The sequence below is a fragment of the Myotis nattereri genome (assembly GCF_964212035.1).
Source record: "Myotis nattereri genome assembly, chromosome: 9".
NCBI classification, from domain to species: Eukaryota; Metazoa; Chordata; class Mammalia; order Chiroptera; family Vespertilionidae; genus Myotis; species Myotis nattereri.
The window spans coordinates 31,664,976-31,686,839 of record NC_138084.1 but is presented as its reverse complement, the minus strand read 5'-3'; the positions used below and the strand labels follow the sequence as shown (position 1 = coordinate 31,686,839).

Below are 21,864 nucleotides of genomic sequence, written 5' to 3'. Positions count from 1 at the left end.
GTCCTGATCGGAGCTCATCCATTTCAGTGCTCACACTGCACTATTCCCACTAAAATGAGGTGCAGCCTCCCTCTGAGGCTGGGGCACAGCAATTGAATTTGAGAATTAAAGTAGGATTTACAAGAACGTTTTTGTACCCAAACTATTCTGCAAAACAAAACAAATGGGAAAAAAGGAAAGTATCCCTCTTAGCAACCCCAGGTATGAGAAAAAGGAAAAAAATCCAAAAACAGGAAGGCAAGAATATAAAAATGAAGGTAAACCACAAGGAATGCTGCTGGGGGAAGATGGGAAAAGATATGGGAGGGTGCCCATATGTGAAAGGTATTTGGGAAATGCTACTGAAGTGATTTCATCAACAAGATAAGAACGATGGACTTGAAAACCTGATTCAACCAGTGGCACATGTACTCCTGAAAGTACCGATCTCCTCTTTTATTTTTCTGGGGGGGCGGGGGAAACTCCGTGGAAGTGGTGTGGAAAGACCACCTTTCCCATAGGAAACATACACTCTGTTTTATGAATACCCTAATGACATCTTGGGTTTGGAAGGACCGTGGAGATAATGGAACTCAACATACCTCTTTTAAAAGATACAAAATGTGCCATATTATTCCACTCATATGTGGTATTTAATGAACAAACTGAACTACCAAGCAAAATAGAGACAGACTCAGAGAGAGCAGGCAGACAGTACTGGTGGTGGTGGTGGTGGTGGTGGTGGTGGTGGTGGTGGTGGTGTGTATGTGTGTGTGTGTGTGTGGGGGGGGTGTTGAGGGTGGTAGTGGAGGGAAGGTGGAGGTGAAAAGAGCATGGAAGGGATAAATGGTGATCCAAAAAATAAAATAAAAATAAATAATATAATAAAAAACAAAAGATAAAAACTTAAACCCAGAGGAATTAGTCCCTTGTTTGCCATTATTTAGCAAAAGAGCTTAATTCCAAATATCCCAATAATTGGACCAGAGCCCTTTCTACTGTACTTTGCAACCTTAAAATTAGGAGAGTTGGGATAAGAATTGCACTCTTGCCTTAAGAGAACAAGGTGAGGGAAAATGCTATATGAAAAGTCTCTAAAAAGTTAAACAGCTGTTTGTCATTTTTTTTAAATATATATTTTATTGATTTTTTCACAGAGAGGAAGGGAGAGGAATAGAGAGTTAGAAACATTGATGAGAGGGAAACATCAATCAGCTGCCTCCTGTACACTCCCCACTGGGGATGTGCCCGCAACCAAGGTACATGCCCTTGACCGGAACCGAACCTGGGACCCCTTGGTTCACAGGCCGACGCTCTATCCACTGAGCCAAACCGCTTAGGGCTGTTTGTCATTCTTAATATATGGTGACAGTCTCAGCTAATCGAGACCTCTCCTCCTTGCATGTGTCATATAAGAGCTAACCAATTTTGTTGCTCAAAACATATAAAGTCTTCAACTGCTTCAAAGAATAACAAGACCTTAAACGTGTTTCCTAAACCCCCAGCACCAATGAATTTGTAGTTTTATAAATATCACGGTGAACAAGAAATGCTGTCTTGTCATATTCAAGCCAAATAACAGCTGGACTTTAAAAATAAAATTTTGAAGGCATTTGCCTTTTATATTTTTAATTTCTGTTTTCCTGGCTTATCGTTTTGTCATTTGATTTTGATGAGTGGTTAATACACACGCACAGCTGCCTGTTTAGATGACCTTTCCCTTGCAGATCCTATGCTCAGAGCTGTGGAGCAGGTCTACAAGTTGCTTACTAAGTGATATTGGCGTTTTCAGGATGGGCAGACATTTTCCACAGAAGCCGGGCTGGAACAGGGCCGATTTCCCAGGCTGACTTACTTTAGTCACCTCAGAAGCCCTACAGGAGAATGGGGTAGAAGTGGATCGAGGGCACAGTACCTGTTCTGCGCCTAGCCAGCGTGGCTCAGTGGTTGAGCATCGACCAATGAACCAGGAGGTCAGGGTTCGATTCCTGATCAGGGCACATGGCAGGTTTGATCTGGTGTGCAAGAGGCAGCCAATCAATGATTCCCTCTCATCATTAATGTTTTTCTCTCTCTCTCCCCCCTCCCCTTTTTCCTCCTCTCTGAAATCAATACAAATAAAAATAAATTTTTAAAAAAGATTGCTGTTCTGTGTTACTCACAATAGCCAAGACATGGAAAGAACTTAAGTGTACACTGACAGATGAATGAATAAAGAAAATGTGAGCCCTAACTGGTTTGGCTTGGTGGATAGAGTGTTGGCCTGTGGACTCAAGGGTCCCAGGTTCAATTCTGGTCAAGGGCATGTACCTTGGTTGCAGGCACACCCCCAGTAGGAGGTGTGCAGGAGGCAGCTGATCGATGGTTCTCTCTCATTGATGTTTCTAACTCTCTACTTCTCCCTTTCTTTCTGTAAAAAATTATTAAAATATATTTTAAAAAAGAAATCATTTTAGAAAGAAGAAAATGTGATATACAGTAGAATGTTATTCATCCATAAAAAAGGAAACCCTGCTATTCACAACAGCATGATGGACCTTGAAGACATTAGGTTAAATCAAATAAGGCAGGCAGAAAAAGATAAATACTGTACGATCTCACTTACATGTGAAATTCAAAGAGGCCAAACTCATAGTAGACACAGAGAGTAGAATGGTGGTTGCCAGGGGCTGGGGTCTGGGGAGAGTGGATAGACCTTAGTCAAAGGTTACAAACTCCAGAAGTAAGATGAATGACCTCTGGGGATCTAATGTACAGTAGGGTGACTATAGTTAACAAGACTGTATTATACATATGAAGTTGTCAAGGGAGTAGATCTTAAATTTTCTCACACACACAAAAAAAGATAACTATGTCATGTGACAGATGTGTTGGCTAACGCTATTGTGGTAATCAATTTCTATTACATACACGTATGAAATCATCACATTGTATACCTTAAATTTACACAGTGTTATATATCAATTATATCTCAACAAAGCTGAAAAAAATTAACTTTTTCTGTTCAAAGCCAGAGGAAACATGGAAACAATCATGTATGGACCGAGAAGGAGTGGCATTCCTGGCTGAAGCCACCAGACGCACCTGTCATTGAGCTCTCCTCGGAGCTTTCACTCTGGATCTCTGTGGAGCACAAAGAAGTCTTCACCTCTTTAGTACTTTTCTCAGTGATAATTTTGTCTGTCTGTATGTATGTGTGCATTTTCCTTTTATTCTTCTGTCTTCCTTCACTAGACTTTAAACCCCAAGAGGTCAGGAACATGTCTGTTTTGTTTCCTTTGGTTATCCAGTGTCTAGTCTATCTAGTTCAGGGACTGGTACACAGTGGCACCCAACAGTTGTTTGCTTGCTTGTTTGCTTGCTTTTAAGAGTACAAGCTGACACAAGGAGCTTATAAATGTTTTAGCTCTCCTTTCACTTCAGTCCCCTCTTACTCTTTCTGCTAAGGGAAAGGAGCAACATGGAGCAAGTATCCTGTGTACCTGCTATCTACTCTGACTCTAATATGAACTGTAACTCCAGCAGGCTTTGCAGTGAGCTCACACTTGAGCAGACTCCAGGAAATACTCTGAAGTCAGCAGAAGGCAACTACCCATCCCAGCAGTCCTCACAAAGGCACTGCCTTCTGTCCGAATCAGAGCATGTAACTTGACTCCATTCATGAACTCACAGTCCCCCAAAAGCACATGAGGTCTCAATGGCAATGCCGGGCAAACTTCTGAAGGGAGCTTTGCACATGCTCCTTAAGCTCCTGGGCCACAACAGCCCTTCTACCATTACACTCAGCAGGCACTGCTGCTACGTGTGACAGAGTAACAGGAGAGCTGGTGTAGGGCATGACTTGCTATATTTAGGGAAGAGGAAATGGGCCATTCTGAAGAAGGTCACAAGAGGTTTGTTCAAAAAATGAAGGCATCACATATATATCTATGCACATAGGGCGTGCAGTATAGCACAGTATTTAAGAGCTGGGGTACCAGAGCCAAGGCTACCTGGTATCAACTCGCAGCTCTGCACTTATTAGCTGTGTGACCTGTGGCAAGTTACTTAATTATTCTCAGCCTTAATTTTCTCATCTATAAAATGGGAAAAATAATAATACTTTCTTTACAGAGTTGTATGAGTTGTAAATAAAAAACATAGTATGTATGTGAAAAACGTAGCACATTCTGTGGCATATAAGTGCTTAATAAATGTTTGCACCCCCCCCACACACACACACACACCAGAGTTTATTTTAATACCTTGTCCCAAGGATTATCACTAAACATTAGTCTCTCCTAATGGTATGAAAAGTCTGTCTTCTGGAAACCCTCTGAGGTGCCTCCTAACATCTGACACTACCCATCCTTAGTGCTTGTGCTGGGGGTTCTAAATGGCCTGGGATGGCCAAATATCACCGGAAGCTATGCCCACCCAGTTCAGATGCTGCTATGAAATGTCTTCATGCGTTTTCAGAGGATTAGGGTCCTGGGACAAATACTGCCAGTAAAAGGGATAATAGAAAGGATTCCATCCCTGAAGCTAAAGAAGGACTTTAGCTGAGACCCAAGATAGGTGAAGTATTGTGTTACTCTGAAGAGAACAGATTAATCTTCCCTGACTGTTGGGGGTGGAGGGAGGGAATCTGCAAAAGGAACAACTAACGGGAAAACCAGCCCCTGCTCTGTGATGACACAGTAAATAACCAGGCAACAGCACTACTGAAGTGCTGGCCTAACTCATAAATCGTACCCTGCCTCTGGGGAGCAATTTCTGCTGATTTGCTGCTGTGCATTTAAAACAAACAAACAGAAAGTGCAGAAGGGTGGACAGGCATTGATAGTGCTGCGGGCAAACCCACTGAGAGTGAAGCTAGTCTCTCCTTCCAGCCTTCCAAAGACTTGATTCATGGTTAGCACCCACACCCAGGATGGGCCTTACCCAAGTCATTATTAATTTTATGCCAAATCTGCTCAAATCACCACTTAGTTCCCAAAAATTGTTTGATTGCACCTGGGGATCACTTGATTTGGGGTGTTAAAAAAAATCCTCCTTTATAGGTTTGTCCTTTTTTCCTTTTTTAACAAGAATGCAGTGAAGTGATTGAAACAGAATTCTGTTGTTCATTGGAAGGCTGAGGGTCCTTTTAGTTTAAAAGTAGAATGGCACCTTGAAGTATGTGGATTGCTGAGGGTCCAGTAATATAGGATCTAGCTACATCTCAAAATCCTCGATTATAACATATGATGAAGACTAACATTTGCTCTGCTTTGCCAAGAAAACCGAGCTGGTACTTCCAAGAAAGCCATGAAGATCCTATAGCTCAGACACAGCTCCAGAAACACCCCGGGCAGCAGGAGAGAGCTGCAGGAAAAGCCACTCACCCTCTGCATCTTCTGGCCGAGTGAGGTCGATGACACCTGGGCCCAGCTTCCCATCTTCACTGGACTTGCCTGTTAGCTGGGGCCCCAAGTTCTCAAAGCGCGTTCTTTCCTAGAGGAAAGAACAATCAGAGTCTTATTTCAGCTTCCCAAACAGCCACGTTTCCTTCCAGTTTCTGTCTTGCTTAGTGGGCAAAACTTAGATGTGCAAACATCATTTCTGTTCACCGTGGGCTCGGAACATCTTTCAAGAAGATTCCGTGGAAGCCAGGTGCTGGCCCTGACAGTGCTGACGGGTTCTAAACCACAGTACCTGGAAGGGAAGGAAACCTGGGACTGGAAACCTGCCAGCACTGCACTGCGCATCTTCTTGCTGTTGTGTTGGCTCCAGGAATCTAAAAGGAATGCAATCTAGAAGTTTCAGACAAAAGTGCCAAACTTGTGAGAGCAGTTCCCTTTAAAACAGACGTACTGCTATTTAATGGGAGAGGCATGTTCCCACCTAGAGATCATATGTGGCCCTGGTATTCCTGGGAAAATACAAGTCAGGATTTCAGAAACAAATATTTCAAAGCAGGCAAACTAGATGATAGCATGCATTGACACTATTATTTTGCCTAGGAGTTTCAACCATAAGTTCCTGGGGCGGGCAAAGGAGGACATTACTCCTAGCCAGCCATTGAGTCAAGAAAGTGAACTACTCTTGCCGCTATAGGAGGGAAACCCTTAACTGGTTCTCTAGAAGCGGGAGTCTGAAATGCCACAACGAACTCCCCCTCACAGCTCTCCAGATCGGTGGCAGAGGGCTCACTGGCCATCATTAATAGGGTGTTATCATCTACGGAAACAGCCCGTGTCGCCTTCTCGCCTCCTTGATACACTCCAGACTTTGTGTTATGGCTTTGTGTTGTGCTTATGAATGAATGAAACCTTGTTGTTCATTACTATGAAACAATATTAAATGTCATGTCAGCTTGAATTTACAGACATGAAGTAGCAGCTTGCAGCTCCGGGAATGGTTTCTGCATGTTATACTTAATGCATTATGCAGCAGTCGAGTGCTGATTGCTGTGCAGTCTATTGTTCAATGACCTAGTTCTGGACTGAGCATGTTTGGTATTAGATGGAAATACTCCGCGTGCTCCCTTCTGTAAGATGTTTAGAAACTTGGAGATATTCTTAAGGAGCAAACATACAATTACTTGATAGAGGCTGTCTCTTATTTGTACAGTCTCACTACGTTTGTGCTTTCTAATATGATTATTTTTGAATATCATTATATTTCTATAATTAATTCCCATCAGTCAAATTGCGCAGGAAGTCTTCCAATTCCCCTCCAGCATGGGATGTGTTGAAATTTGTGTTGGAAGAAAACACAGCATAAACCTTGCTTTAACCTAGCACCATTTCTATGAAAGATGTGCAACAAAATTATAATCATGAATTTCACCAACTGGGTCATCAATACTAACTAGTTACAATGTAGGGAAACCTCTGAAATATTAATTTAGAAAAGAATGAAAATAAAAAGCAAATTAGGTATGGTTCCCCATATCTTCGTAGGTGAAAACAGTGCTACGCAAGAACAAATTGACTCAGACACAAGACACAACAAAATGCACCCAGAAGCCATGCGGTGGTTTCACATGTTGTCAGAGGGAGACAGCTTTTTTTTTTTTTTTTTTTTTTTTTAATCTTTACCCGAGGATATTTTCCCATTGATTTTTAGAGAGAGTGGAAGAGAGAGGGAAAGACAGAAAGAAATATCCATGTGAGAGAAACACATCGATTGGTTGCCTCCTGCATGCGCCCTGACCAGGGCCCAGGCCTGGGAGGACTCTGCAACTGAGGTACGTGCCCTTGACCAGAATTGAACCCAGGACACTTTGGTCTGCAGGCCGACGCTCTATCCACTGAGCCAAACTGGCCAGGGCAAAGACAGCTGCTTTTAATTAGCCAATTTCTATTTTTGAAGAGCACGCTTGTTTGCCCTGGTGTAAAGGAAGAGAGTTACAGTGGAGATGAATAGTACCAGGGAAAGCTAAATATGCAACCTTTGTTTTATCACATTGTTTCAAATTTCAGACATTTGTATGTGAACCCTTTCCCTGTGTTAAATGCAAAAAGAGTTCTCATGTGACACCTGCAATCTTCCTGGAAGAACAACCTTTAGCTGTATTTTCATGGGGGGAGAGGGGGGAGGAGAGAAACAACTTCCTCTGAAAATCAACAGACCTTACTACCCATCAGTATGCATATTCCAAGTATCTTTCTAGTCAGTCATTCTCTTTGATTTTACTGCAAAATATTCTCAGTAAAAAATAAATAAATAAATAAATAAAGTTCCTGAAAGAATATCAATATTTTGACAAGGAAGGAGAAGAGGGAAAATTACATGCCATGGTTTGTAAAATCCTAAGACAACAAAGCTTACATGATGATGATATATTTTCTTTTCAAAAAAAAAAAATGAAGTGCGCTCACAATTCAGTAGCATCAGCTTGTTTTTCATCATAACAAAAAAAATTCAGAACATTCGACAACACGTTCACGATGTCTCTGAAGCCATGCGTTTTTCTGACTTCACTGAAAAAATCCTTCTGCAGAGATACTTTCCTTATAAAACATCAATATTTTGACACGGAAGAAGTCAAGGAAGAATGCCCCATGAAATACTTGTTAAATAGACAGAAAATAAATCAATGGAAAAAAACTGTTCTGGTGGTGGGCTGCATTTTATACTTGGTAATATTAAGCACTTGTGTTTGAGATTAAAGTAGGACCCGCCAAGCCATGCCCTTTCATATACATTTCTACCTAGTCTCCCAGAAGATTTCCTTCTATTCTTCAAAGAATAGCTCAGAATATTTATTTGCCAGCCACATAACCATCAGATAAGAAGGCCTGATGTCTACGAGTTAGCTCTGGGCAGCTGAGTGAAGCAAAGATTTTATTGGTGAGGTTGAACATGAGTCTAGTAAATACAGGATGTGGATGTGGGCACAGAGAGATGTTCAAGGATACTTTAGTGACAAGAGGCTTCAACTTTTAGCCCTTAAGTGCCAATGGGCATGCCCCTGTATGGAACAAATATAAACTGTGGGTGAAAAGGTCTTCACTCCAAATTTTGTTCATGCACTTGAACCACCTCCCACAATGTACATAGTTCCCAAGTAAGATTATTTTGGAGATATAAGCAAAATATAAACACCCCCATGCTAACTTAATCTCAACCCTCCAGGAAAATCCCCCCATCTCCATATTGACAGAGAAATGTGCATTTGACATGCAACTATGGGATCAGACACTTAAACATTATCAGCCACAAACATGCAGGCGACATAAAAGTTATTGGAAGAAATGAAAGGCAGCTCTGCCGTGTTGCAGGACTTTGGCTAAGTGCTTTGAAATTATGATGTATGAGGTAGATGTTGCATATTAAATAAAGATATTTAAATGATAAAGCCCCCTTTAGTGAGAGTTGATGAATGTTAAATGTTACAAGCCACAAGACCCAGGCATCCATCACCTTCCCGTGTTATCCGAGGCAATGGCGGGCAGCCTCACTGGTGACAGATAGACTGCTGCATTATTATCCCTATTTCCAGAGTCACTGCACAGACCATTCAACTCCTCAGGCATCATTTTTAACTTTGCATTATATTAGCAACTTTTCCCTCCCTCCTATGGCAAGATTGATCAATGTTGTCTTTGCATCAGTGGAGAGAGAGAATGGGTTTGGGATAACTGAAAGAACAGTGGTTTGTTTCCATCCAGGCAAAAAAAAAAAAAAATCAACTTCCTCTTACTGGCAACAAATGTAAAATTGTGATGGGGGGAAGAACAACCACGAAACAGTAAGCACACAATAATGGCTTTTCTTTGCGCTTAGATAAAAGCTGAATTTTTGATGTGCACAGTATATTTTAATAAAATTTTATATACTATGTTTTATACACTTATTGGCTATTCCATAATAATGTGTGTGCTAACAGTAAAATTGCTCTTAAATTTATGTGTGTTATTTATAAGTTCCCACGTAACAATGCTTTTTGTTGTAAAAAATATTCTGTTTATTAATGTAACTTTACAACCACTGTATCCGAGATCCGTGGTAAATTAATGACATTTTTATTATTTTATAGTGTCATTAAATTTTTACTGATCACTCCATCAAACAGAGGCAGTAAAGGCCATAATGTAAACTGGGACACTTAGATCAGGCGGCAGGAAGGCATTCCATGGAGTCTGAAGAAAACTGCTCGCCGTAAATGATATTTATGCCATCTTTAAGCATGTGAGAATACTTGGATAAGTTTGGCAAAACTGTTTCAGTAGTCGAGTGGATTGTGTACTTAAATAACAGTTTGCTCGCTAGCGAGACAAGCCTTTTTCCAACCTTACGTGAGATGACTGATGGCAGCCGTCTCCTGAGGAGCAGCACTCGGAATGGGAATGTGAGGACGTAGCAGGCCCCTCCCTGCCAGACCGCCAAGACTGACCAGCCTGGGTCTTGCCTCCAATGATTTCAACACCATCCCCTTTTCCACGAAGCAAAGTGGAAGTGGTACGTGCTGAGAGGGGTGTTTTGTTTGCTGCCTTACAAACAAGTATATTTCATTTGACAGGTAGATATGGCTAGACAATGATGTGATATATTTTATTCCAATGCTCTAAATGAGAGGGACTTTACTGACCTTTATTCGAAGCTCGTTTTTAAAGAATGTCTGAATATGGGGTCATTCGTAACAGCCACAGAAAATACACCTAACTGCAAAATTTACCTATCGTCCAGTTAAAATGGGTCAAAAAAAATCTCATGTTACTTTCACATGAAAAATACACTATAATTAATATACTCTACAGTAACTCAAATATTCTGTTTATAGAATATATATTATACAAATATATATCTTATAAAATATATACATATTATATATTATACTTCTGTATAGTTTGTAGAAGACAGTAAGTAGAAAACTTTATGCTCATGTAATCACAAATTTAAAACCACCTATCTCCTACATGTGGTTTTGGCATAATCTTTTTTAAGTAAACAAGAATTTGTTGTTACATCCTAAAATATTAAGTCTTTAAATATTAAAGACTTTAAAAAGTCTTTTCAAATTTATAATAATAAGAAACATTGCAGGGAAAGTTAATACTGCAGCACCACCAGTTATGTTTGTGTATATTCCTGAAGCAGAGTTTTCTAAGAGAAATAACCAACACATGCATTATGAATAAAAATTCTCTCAGGCCACCACAACATTCTGAGATCTTATCCATCCGCACAGTGTCAGCTTGGTCTAAGTATCACCTGTCATTTCATCCCAGCTCCAGGCTTTAGTGTCTCTCCAACCCAGGGCAACTCCTTCCTACACTAAAAGTTAAGACTTCCCTGCAAAAGCAGCTTTCCCCATAGTACTATTGGTCTCACTGCTTTCCTTGCCCCTCTATGCCCAGTTCATCATCAGGCTTGCTGACTGTTCCTTCACAGAGACTTTTGTGCCAGTCCCTCTCCTCATGGGCCTCTACCATCAAAAACTAGCCCAGCACATGCCCTCACGCCTGCACACGAGATCACCGCTGCAGCCTCCATTCTGGTCTGCCTGATCCTTGATACTGCCCCTCGCCCTGCGTCCGCCCGCTCACACTCCTCACAAGATCCCACTCAATGTCTCATGGCTTCCTATTTTCTACTGCATATCATCCTCTACCTGCTTTTCCAGATCCTTCCTACACTGCTCCCATGTGTCTTAACTTGGTTTCCTACAACTCTCTCATCATACATCCTCTGCCCTTGGTGCACAGTAAGCAACTCACCTTCCCATAATAGTACCATGATCACACCTGCCCCCTCTTCCCCCTGGCTGCTTCCCTTCCTTCTGTCTTCTTCCTTACCAAGTTTTATTCATATTGAAAAACCCAAATTGTCCATGAACTCTACAACCTCTCTGATCTACAAAAATTCTTAGTCTTCCCTATATAATCAGCCACAACTTATACAACTACATCAAAGAATTAAGCTTTGGCTCCTCCAACAATGTCAAAATATTTTCAAACCAGGGCTTGTGTCTTACACTTTTTCTATATATCTTACAATGTAGTTGGCATTAGTGTCCACACATATTTATAGGATTTTACAAGGCCACATAATTTATTTTTGTTAATCCTCACCCAAGGATATTTTTTGCATTAATTTTTTAGAGAGACTGGAAGGAAAGGGGAGAGACAGTGAGAGAAACATTAATGTGAGACATTAACGGTTGGTTGCCTCCTGCAGGCACCCTGATCAGGGCTGGGGATCTGGCCTACAACTGAGGCACATACCCTTGACTGGAATAGAACCTGAGGTCCTTCAGTCAGCAAACCGGCACTCTAACCACTGAACCAAACTGGCCAGGGCAAGGCCACATAACGGATTTACCCACATAAATGAAAAACACTCTGTGCACCTGAGTGTCCAAAAGAAGCAAGAACTACCAACTTTCTAGTATTTCAAATTTGTAGAAGAGATGTTTATACTCAACACTCCACACTCTATTGGTGATAGCTCTTTGGGCAATGATAATCAAAACAAGGAAATCCAGAAAAATATTTAAATATTTTGTAAAAGAGGGCAATAAGCAACTTTAGAAGAATACCGTGGAAGAATACAGCTTGATTGCAGAACTTAACATGGAAAAAAAAGGGTCTGGAGTCTGACTTGGAATTTCTGCAGTTTAACACTTGCGTCTTTTTGCAAAGTCTTTGCAGAACACTGGCAAAAGAGAAGCCTACCCACCACAAATGCATGGCTGAAAAAGCAGTACATATTTTTTAAAGTTTAAAAAAATTTGTGTTTTGCTCTGTTTTGTTTTAAAATAGGACAATGTTAAGTATAATGCTGACAGAGCCTGTCTCTTATTCTGAAAAACTTTCTCTAATTCCATGCTCTGGACATATCTTGCCATCATGTGATTCTCAAGAAGTACTACTTAAGCACACATGTGGTTTCCTTCTTATTGACTTAGCAAGCTCTATCACTTTAATAGCCTTTATTTTATATCCTTTATTATACACTTAGTAATGTAATGAAAGATAAAAAAAAATGTAGGCTTCCCAGTGGAAAGTAATCACATATGCTTTTTAAAAGGTGATTCTTTTTTTGGAAGGAGTTCATTTAGAGGTGCTAGGCTTTACTTTCATAGTGATGTTTTGATGGTCCCAGACTCAGTAATCATGATAATAAAGACCGTGGCTGGGAGAAATGAGGTTCATTATTAAACCTCATTGTTAAATAACATTTTGTCAGCTAACACTATTAACTTTTCTAGACTTTAATACACTCTTTACTAAAATTGTGCTAGGACACGAGTCAGTTAAGGCCTAAGTTCTCCAATTCTGTTTGCCTCCACAGCACAAATGCACAGAGGGGTAGGACAGAGTGTCTTTACTGTTCATTACTATGTGCAAGGCACTGCCTAATGAGTATTTCCTTTAACCCTCACACCAATGCTACAAGGAAAATATTGCTACTGCTATCAATTTTATAAGAGAATAAAAGGTGAGGCTCAAAAATATTTTTAAATATTTTATTTAACTCACTTAACCAAAATTTAGATAGGTATTCGTGCCAAGGTGAATTCAGAAATCCTAACTCTAGAACTTAATTACCATGTGGATTTTCTGAGCCTATTTCCTTATTTGTAAAATGGAAAAGAAAATGCCCATGCTGCAGGATTGTGATGATTAAGTAAGAGATCAGGTGTATGAGTGCTTTGCAAAATTAAAGCAACTCATAAAATACCCACTTCTGTGAAGCATGTTATATAGTGTTTGCTACATGATTCAAAGCTAAATGCTAATGAAGACAGTGTCCTGATGAAAGGCCAATATCCACCCTCCTGTGTCCACAATGCAATTATACATCCGGAGATGCTCTCCTTTTTAACTTGGCTGGTAAGCATCTCAGGACTAAATTTAAATCTCAATGTTAGTCACCATGTAGTATATGGATCTTGTTATTCTCTACTTATAAGCTCTCAAATATCCCCATCATCTGCACGAGGAGACTCAAACTTCCTGTAAAGCCTTTCATGGTCTGGCACCCGCTCTCCCATCAGCCTTATGTCCCACTCCTTTCAGTTCCTGTTCTCTGTCCCAGTAAGATGGACCTTCTTGGAGTTTCCTGAATAAGTTATGATACTGTATGTCCTTGCATATTTGCATATACTATTCTCTCTTAGAATACCTTTCCTTAGTCCTTTCTAGACCTAAATAAAACATTTCTTCTGAACAAAAGAATTGTTCTCCACCAGTTCCTGGCAGAAATGATGGTATCCCATCACCACCCCATGTTTATAGAATAATGTTTTACAATTGTTAATGTATATGTCTGTTTACATTTCCCCAACGTACTCCTTAAGGTGTGGTATCTATGTCTTATTATCTTTATATTATCAGTTCCTACCATCATTGCTTCCCATTGATACTTGCAAATACTAGGTACTTTGGGTGCTAAATCCTAGTAATCCTGATAAAGTTACTTCCCTCTTTTCTTTAATTTTAATTTTACTTTTAAATTAATTTTCAGATATTGTTTAAAAACAGTGACATATAGATTATTAAAAGGTAGATAAATACAAAGGAAGGTGTTTAAGTCAATAGAACAATATAGTGATCTATCTTGTCAGGGTTACCTTAGTACTGAGACACAGGGAGTCTGCTTAGTTACTATTATTTGAAAGGCCTCTGGTAAGAAACTTCCCTAATTCTCAACTACCACCACCTCCAATATTCTTCTCACATAGTCCTATACTGCTTAGCAATCCATCATTTGAATTAATTAACAATGTTGATATCTTATGAATGGACAGTAGAATAAACTGTTAAACAAAATCATATTAACTCCAGTTAATTCCTCTAGAGAAAGAAGAACATCTCTAGGAAAGATGAGGCAGATGAAACTATAGGAGCAGAGACATAAAGCATTTGGTCAAAGTACTCTGATACTAAAGAAAACAACTTCACAAGAGTTTGGGAATACCCAAGCTAGGAAACATGGCTGTTATGGACAGAACGGTATCCTCTTAAAATTCACATGTTGAAGCCCTAACCCAGCCGTGGGCAAACTAGGGCCCACGGGCCGGATCTGGACCGTTTGAAATGAATAAAACTAAGAAAAAAAAAGACCGTACCCTTTTATGTAATGATGTTTACTTTGAATTTATATTAGTTCACACAAACACTCCATCCATGCTTTTGTTCCGGCCCTCCGGTCCAGTTTAAGAACCCATTGTGGCCCTCAAGTCAAAAAGTTTGCCCACCCCTGCAACCCTAGCCTAATACATCAGAACATGACTGTGCTTGGAGATGGGGCCTTTAAAGAGGTGACTAAAGTAAAATGAAGCCTTTAGGTGGGCCCCAATCCTACACAATGGGGGGTCCTTATAAGAGGAGGAGTTAAGACATACAGATTCATGAGAGATGTGTGCTCACAGAGGAAAACCGTGTGAGGACACAGCAAGAGGGCAGCCATCTACAAGGAGAGAGGCCTCCAGTGAAACCGGCACCTGTATCTTGGATTTCTAGCCTCCAGAACTGTGAGAAAAATATTTCTGTTGTTTAAGCTGCCTAGTCTGTGGGTTTTGCTATGACGGCCCTAGCAAACTAATACAATAGCAACTTCTCCCTCAAGCAGTAAGGCAACAGATGTTAGATAAGCAGTCCTCTGATAGAACCACTACTAGATCCTAATGCAAAAGCTATCTATTGACTATCTATGTATCTATCTGTCATCTATCTGTCATCTATCTATCTATTATCTATCTATTATCTACATCTATCTGTCTATCATCTATTATCTATTATCTATATCCATCTATCTATTATCTATCTATCTATCTATCTATCTATCTATCTATCTATCTACCTATCTATAATTCTATCTACCTAGGATCTTCAAAAGAAAAAGTTCCCCCTTAAAGAGAATGAATATTTATAAGGACTTGGCAAAAAAAGTTTTTAAAATTCCAGATGATTCATACTTGAGGCAAGACATAGAATGAGTACAGATTGATGTAAGCTGCTCAGATCCCCTCTCAGGATGCTGTAATCTGTGCCACTGAACAGTAAGCTCCTTGAGAGACGGAAAGTGTCTCCTGACCCTCTCTACCTCCAGTGAGGACTGTGCCCTGTAAGCTCAGAAAAGCATATAGCACATACCGGCTGAAAGGAACTAATATCTGTAGAGCTTCTTGTGGAGATGTTTTATGGAATTTACAAAAACATTCTCAAATGATATACCACAAGTTTCCTTCATGATTTGAAGAGTACACCAAACTAAGCAAGTTCTCTCTCCACACCCCAGGCAAGAACAGCATCCTGTGTATCTCTTGCAACATACACTTAGACTCTTGTCACTGGTCATCAGATGATAAATGATAAAGTAGCATTGACTCTGAAGATGTGAGACCCTTTTAGTCTTGGGAGCCACTGAGTTAAATTAGTTTCATCAGGATTATAGTGATTACTGAACCCCTTTAACCAAATGCTTTCTGTCTCATTCATATGGTTTTCATATGGTTTTAACCAATTGCAAGGTTATTTATAAGTTTGCAACTCCCAACTAGAGTTATAAAGTGTTCAGATTTAAGCAAATCCAGTTGTGTGGCAGCCCAACTTCTACTTATATGTGGTTTCCAACATTTTACTTGTGTACAGAGGCATGATGCATATTTGTTCCTGAATGTTCTCTGATTAACTATTTGTTTCAATAACAAGTTCACAAAAATTCCATTGTAAAATTATATAAACTATTAAAACTGAACATGTTATTTAAAAACTGGAAAGTTTTATCTCCACTTAAACCACCAGCACAACTTTATTAATCTAACATTTATCACATGAACAAAAAGGCACAATATAATTAATGACCAGCTAAGCAAATGTCTTAGTCCAAAAAAATTATCTTAGGAATTCAGTTTTCTCAAAATTTAGGCACTTGATTTCAAAGACCTATTTATTTTACAATGTGTACTTTTGAAAAATATTGTCTGTAGGAACACAGGTGCCGTTTATTCAAGTTAAAGACATCAAAGCTATATAAACCAAGAATGAATATTTTCCTCAAACTATACCTTCTCTTTCAATTTTAGCTGGCAAACTGATAAATATGAAAAAAAAAATTTCTCTCAGAAACAAACACAAAAAATGGGGGGAAATGTAAGGTATTGCCACCAACCATTTCTTTTAATTTTTTAATGTATATCTTAAAATTTCCTAAGACATTTGGCCATAATTTTAAGAAATGTATGTGCTACAAAAATAATATATTTCTTCAAAAGAAGAAACAGGGGGCACGAGAAAGTCTGGTGCTAGAAGGAAATGTAATGGCCTCTGCATTCAGAGAGCACGGAGCTTAGGACACTCACCCAGAGTCGCACCCTAACCAGTAACAGATTCAGAGCTTGTCTCAGCCTCCAGACTCTGATTCCTGCTCCTTCCACTGAACTGCTCTGCATCACAAGTGCCCTTCACAGACTATCCCTGATTACTTCATCTGCAAAACCTGGGAGCTGAACTAACTTCTCTCTATGGTTTCTTTCAGCTTTAAGATCGGATGATCCTCTGATACTCGACATTTTTGCTCCTGACACCCACACTGCAGTACACATTAGGAAAATAGCTTTGACATCTCAGAAAAATTTTTGAGCAATTATTTATATTCTCAAGGAAATAGCTCCCCATCTGCCAGACAAGCCTACCAAAACCATGATCACACTTAGCCAAAAAGCATTTGTTTGCTACTCTGAAATTCCCTCTCCACCAGGGCAAAGTGACAGAGGGAAGGGACACAAGGCAGGGGGAGGCAAGGAAAGAGGCAAGCAAAATCAGAGGGAAACGTTTACATCTAATGTGGTGAAATATACTTCTATGTCCCTGATTTTGGTACTCATGACAGTGGCACTAGCAGAATACATCCCTTTTTGTCTGCAAGCAAAGTGACATATATTCAAACATTGCTGGTAAGAAGAGAGCCTCTCTTCAGGAAAAAAAAAAAAAAAAAAAAACAAAAAAAACAAACAAACAAAAAAAACAAAACTAAACTAATTAATTCCTTGATGTCAAGAGTTTGCATATTCTACTGTTATCTTCCTCTAGGAAACAGGAAGTACTAATAAGGTCAAAGACAGTCACAAAGGACTTCTCAAATAAAATAAAATAAATAAATAAAATTAACCCAAGACTATGTCTGATACTTTTTGGGGAAAGTTTTCTTTAAGATTAAGTAAAATTAAAATTTGGAAACTTTCATTTCATGAAAAATTTGAAAACCAGTTGAAATTTCAAAAATGAGTTTTAACAAGAAAGAAAACATTTAGGACCCTGTGCGAAATAGTATGCCACCACGGCAACATTACAAAGGACAAAAGATAGTATCCAACTGTGGTGCTATGTGTTAATTGTACGGTTTTCCAAAGATGTGGGAGAACTGATATCAATTACAGTATAATTACCATTACTTCCAACAGAGTTAACATGTAGTTACCACAAAGTAACGTACAATTAACTGGTGTCACATTGCACACCAGACTAAATAAGATACAAATTAAAAATTCCCAAATGTAGCCATAATACTCTCCTATCTCTTAAAAAAAATAAAACAACTTTTTCTCTGATATGTCATAGCATTTTTCAGGAATTAGTGTAATTATTTCATAAAGGGAAGAACAAGACATATAGGTTAGGAAGAATCATTTTAGCTGTACAATGAAAACCTGCCCAGGGAGAGAGAGACTTATATATCAACAAAAAATAAATTTAATAACCTAAACCTGTTTTAAATAAAATTAGAATTTTCCACATGTCTTAAGTTCCTGAAAATTAAGCAGCTATATTTTAAAACCAAGTTCAAGAATGTTCTTGGTTTTTACTGATACCTAATATGTGTTTAAATGCATTTATCAGTGACCGTGAGCCTGCTTTAGTGACGCTACTGAGGAACACAGAAATGAGCGAGGCTCTGTCTAAGAAGACAGCTTACACAGAAGTTCCGGTTATTTGCTATGTGAAGTGTTAAAACCATGTCTCAATATGAGTAATTTCCTTATCAGGAGGTGAACTAAGGGAACAAAGAATGCTATAGCTCAGTCTGAAGAAGTCGAATTCCTCTTTGGAATGTCTCAAGTCAGCAACAATAACACAGGAGCCTCCATAGGCTGCATCTGAGAGGGGCACGTGTGGGAGCACGTACACGCCAAATGCTCAGCTAGGTTTAATTAGAAGAGAACTGAAAATGGCAGGGTGCAATGCTGTGAAGTTGATGAGAGGACAAAGGGAAAGTAGCTGCATTTAAAACACAGCTCCAGTGTTTCTGCTATATCCGTTTCAAACATCTGGGCTTCCAATTATTTATTGAACTCATGTGTAAGAGTTATTTGGGAATACTGCAACTGTTATAGAACAGGGACATGCACACTGCTTTGTAAAATACTTGCAGGATTGAACTCTTGCTAAAATCTGGAACCAATGGGTGAAAACTGCTACGGGATTATTATCTTTCAGTCCATGTGTGAAAACCATGAAGAGGTTAATATGCTAAGAATACGTTTTGTAAACAGCATGCTATTAATATAGCAGACAATATTTTATTAGAAACGTATGTTTTGCATATATTTGAAGATTTAATTTCCTACTCTGACTTTTTTTCATATCTAAATGCTTACTCGAGATTCAATGAGGCTAGACACATTTGAAAAAGGCTGTGCATCTCCTCTGAAGATGACATAAGCATAGGCACAGGCCACAACACTCTCAGGGCAGTTCGTTCCCTGTGTAGTCAATAGTTCCCCCTTTCCTCTGAATGTGGAGCTCAGGAGTAGATGCGCTGTTTTTGCACCCAGTTTCATGTTCTACTCTGTTAAATTCATGACCCTTTTGTTAGGCTGCGGAGGAAACCAAACTGGTTAGGAGGGATGACAACAGAACAACGATGGGTACATCATTATGCCATGTTATTTCCTCTTGTTCCCACATCTCCGCTGCATTCCTCTGATTATTGCAGCCTCAAAAAATGTGCTGATCGCTGCGTGTGTTAGGCGACACTGCCAACCCGGGAAGCTAATATCCCGATAGAGTGCATTATGCATGTGATGTAAATGAGGTATGTGCTCGACACATACCGGCCGTTTGTCATCAGAGAGCCCGCAGACAGGACGGTGGGCACAAGTGCCTTTATTCCCTTCACCGTGTCCACAAACGGAAAAAGAAAAAATCCACCTGCTCATGGCAGCTGACCTTAATTTGGCATGAACTTGAAATATTCCCATGTAAAGGATATTTGGGGGAGAGCTTTATTTGTTGTTATTCTATTAGAAAAATAAAAGGTTTGACATCTCCACCTTCAGAAATTCAGACTTGAAATGCAGTGTATTCTAGGTCATAATAGAAAGGGAAAAGACCAAACCAACTTTATTTCTCAAAAACAGAAATTGATCTTCAGCTTTTCATTGCAGCCATAATTTAAGTGTCAACATAATAATTAGCTGTGAAGCTGAATTTATGATTTAGTTAGTAAATTAGAACTAAGTCTTCTAATTCAAGTTTGGGAGCTAAATGGTAAATATATTTTAAAATTTGGAATCAGATTTCCCAGCCTAAAAGTAAGGCTTTCAGAGTAACGAATCTTTTCTGCAGAATGAGGGATGATGCTTGAACTACAGTAACAATTTCTAAATGAAATAAAAGTGACACCCCAAGGGCTCTCTTTCTGGACCATCAATAAACAAGCACATGTTTATTTCTAATGCTGGGGTAGCTGCTCTCCCTGCCCCTCTCCATCACCTGCCTAGACAAGGACAAACCTGGAAAATTAACTAGAGCAGGATACAAGGCAGAGAGGTTGTTTGTTCAATCCCAAAGATTGTCTAATGAGCGTAACTGCAATGGACTTACACAGTGCGAAAAAAAGAAGTTATTTGTAGAACAAATAATTTTCCATGTAGACATTATATTTATCATTTTTTAAATCTGTGTGGAATTTTTAATGGTACTTTCAGACTAATTAAGGACAAGGAAAAAAGATCATAACAGTATACAAGGTACAAGGTTTTAAGATTAAAGTTCTTATGTCACGCTACTGCATATATTTGAAAGAACACAACCTAAAGGAAGACTAAATCTTCTTTGCACTGATTCAATAAAACTCACATTTGAATTTATGATTAAAATTTTAGTTTTCCATAACTGAAGTGACCAAAAGAATAGAAAAAACATTGCTAACAGGGCTGGCCTGCCTTCTTGCCTGCATCAGGACTGGCATATTAAAACTTCTAATTTACACAAGGCTTCAAGTTGTGGACTGCGTTCTCTTTCTGCTAATGTGGTATGAAGGGCAGGATTATTAGATTGCTCAGACCAAAGAAATAGACAAGTTTTAATATAAATATAATCTCTTTTTAGGTACTATTTGGTTTGAAATGTTAGTTTTCCTTTGAGGACCAGCTATTAGATTTACCATACTCACCCTCTGTAGTTTAAGTTGTTTTAAAATTCATTGTCTATTGTTCTAACCAATCACATACTTTTTCTTTTGGATAAACCAATTTCATTTCAAGCTTTATTCTTTGGCTTAGTTTCACTATACTGGAACTAAACTATCAGTATAGTTTCACTTTATGATACATCAGTATTAAATATTCCCTCAAACATCACCTATAGATACTTTTACCTCATTTAAAATTAGATGCTTACAGACATGATTCTGGAAAACTAGTTTGTACAAAGCCAGGTGAAATTCATTAACTCATAGAGCATTGTGATCTCGCTGTACTGTGCTAATCAGTAAATCCATTTACATTTGGCTAATTCTTAGTCCTCAGCTAATTCTTTAAGAAAATAATAAATGCTTCCTATGAACTCCAGAGATCTCTGGTACAACAGACCTGATGCACTTCAAATAGACTTTACTTCCTTTCTACATCCTCTTCTTCCCTCCACCACCCACAAAGAGGCTAAACAAAAAATTGTTTTATCAAAATAACGTGACAACATGCTACTTCTGTATGCTATCAGCCTGAGGCAGCTCTGCGTGCACCCTGTTCCAACAAAACAGGAGGCCGGGAGCACACAGCTCAAAACTTCGCTTCCTCGGGGAAATCACTGACTCAGTTACTTGCTCCTCACACAAAAGTGATGGCCCACACTCAGCTTTCTGATCACAAGCATCTTAAAAATTATAAAGTCCTTTATACACATATGTCATTTGTAAGGCAGAATCATTCCAATTTTACATACTGTACTGAAACTCAGTAAGATTAGACATTTCCCCAAGATCACCCAGATAGTAAGAGTCAGAGAGAGACCTAGAAGATAGGTTCCCCAATTTAAAACCCAAGCTGAATCCCTTCTCCTCTTTTGTACAGCTTTACTCGGTTTTAGGAACAGGTCATGAAATCAGGAAAATCAGGACCCAACTGGTTTCCTAAGTCTTGTCAGTCAGAATTGATTTTATAAATTTAACTTCTGAAGCTAGGTA

General features: G+C 39.1%; 1 protein-coding gene across 1 annotated transcript in view; it reads right to left on the bottom strand.

The window, feature by feature from the left end:
* Nucleotides 1–21,864, bottom strand: part of SOX6 (SRY-box transcription factor 6) — a gene marked incomplete at its 5' end in the record, with an annotated part of 336,510 nt that overhangs the window by 31,784 nt on the left and 282,862 nt on the right. The window contains one exon of the mRNA XM_081099613.1: nt 5,346–5,454. Coding sequence (XP_080955739.1) covers nt 5,346–5,454 — 109 coding nt within the window. The remainder of the gene's footprint in view (nt 1–5,345; nt 5,455–21,864) is intronic.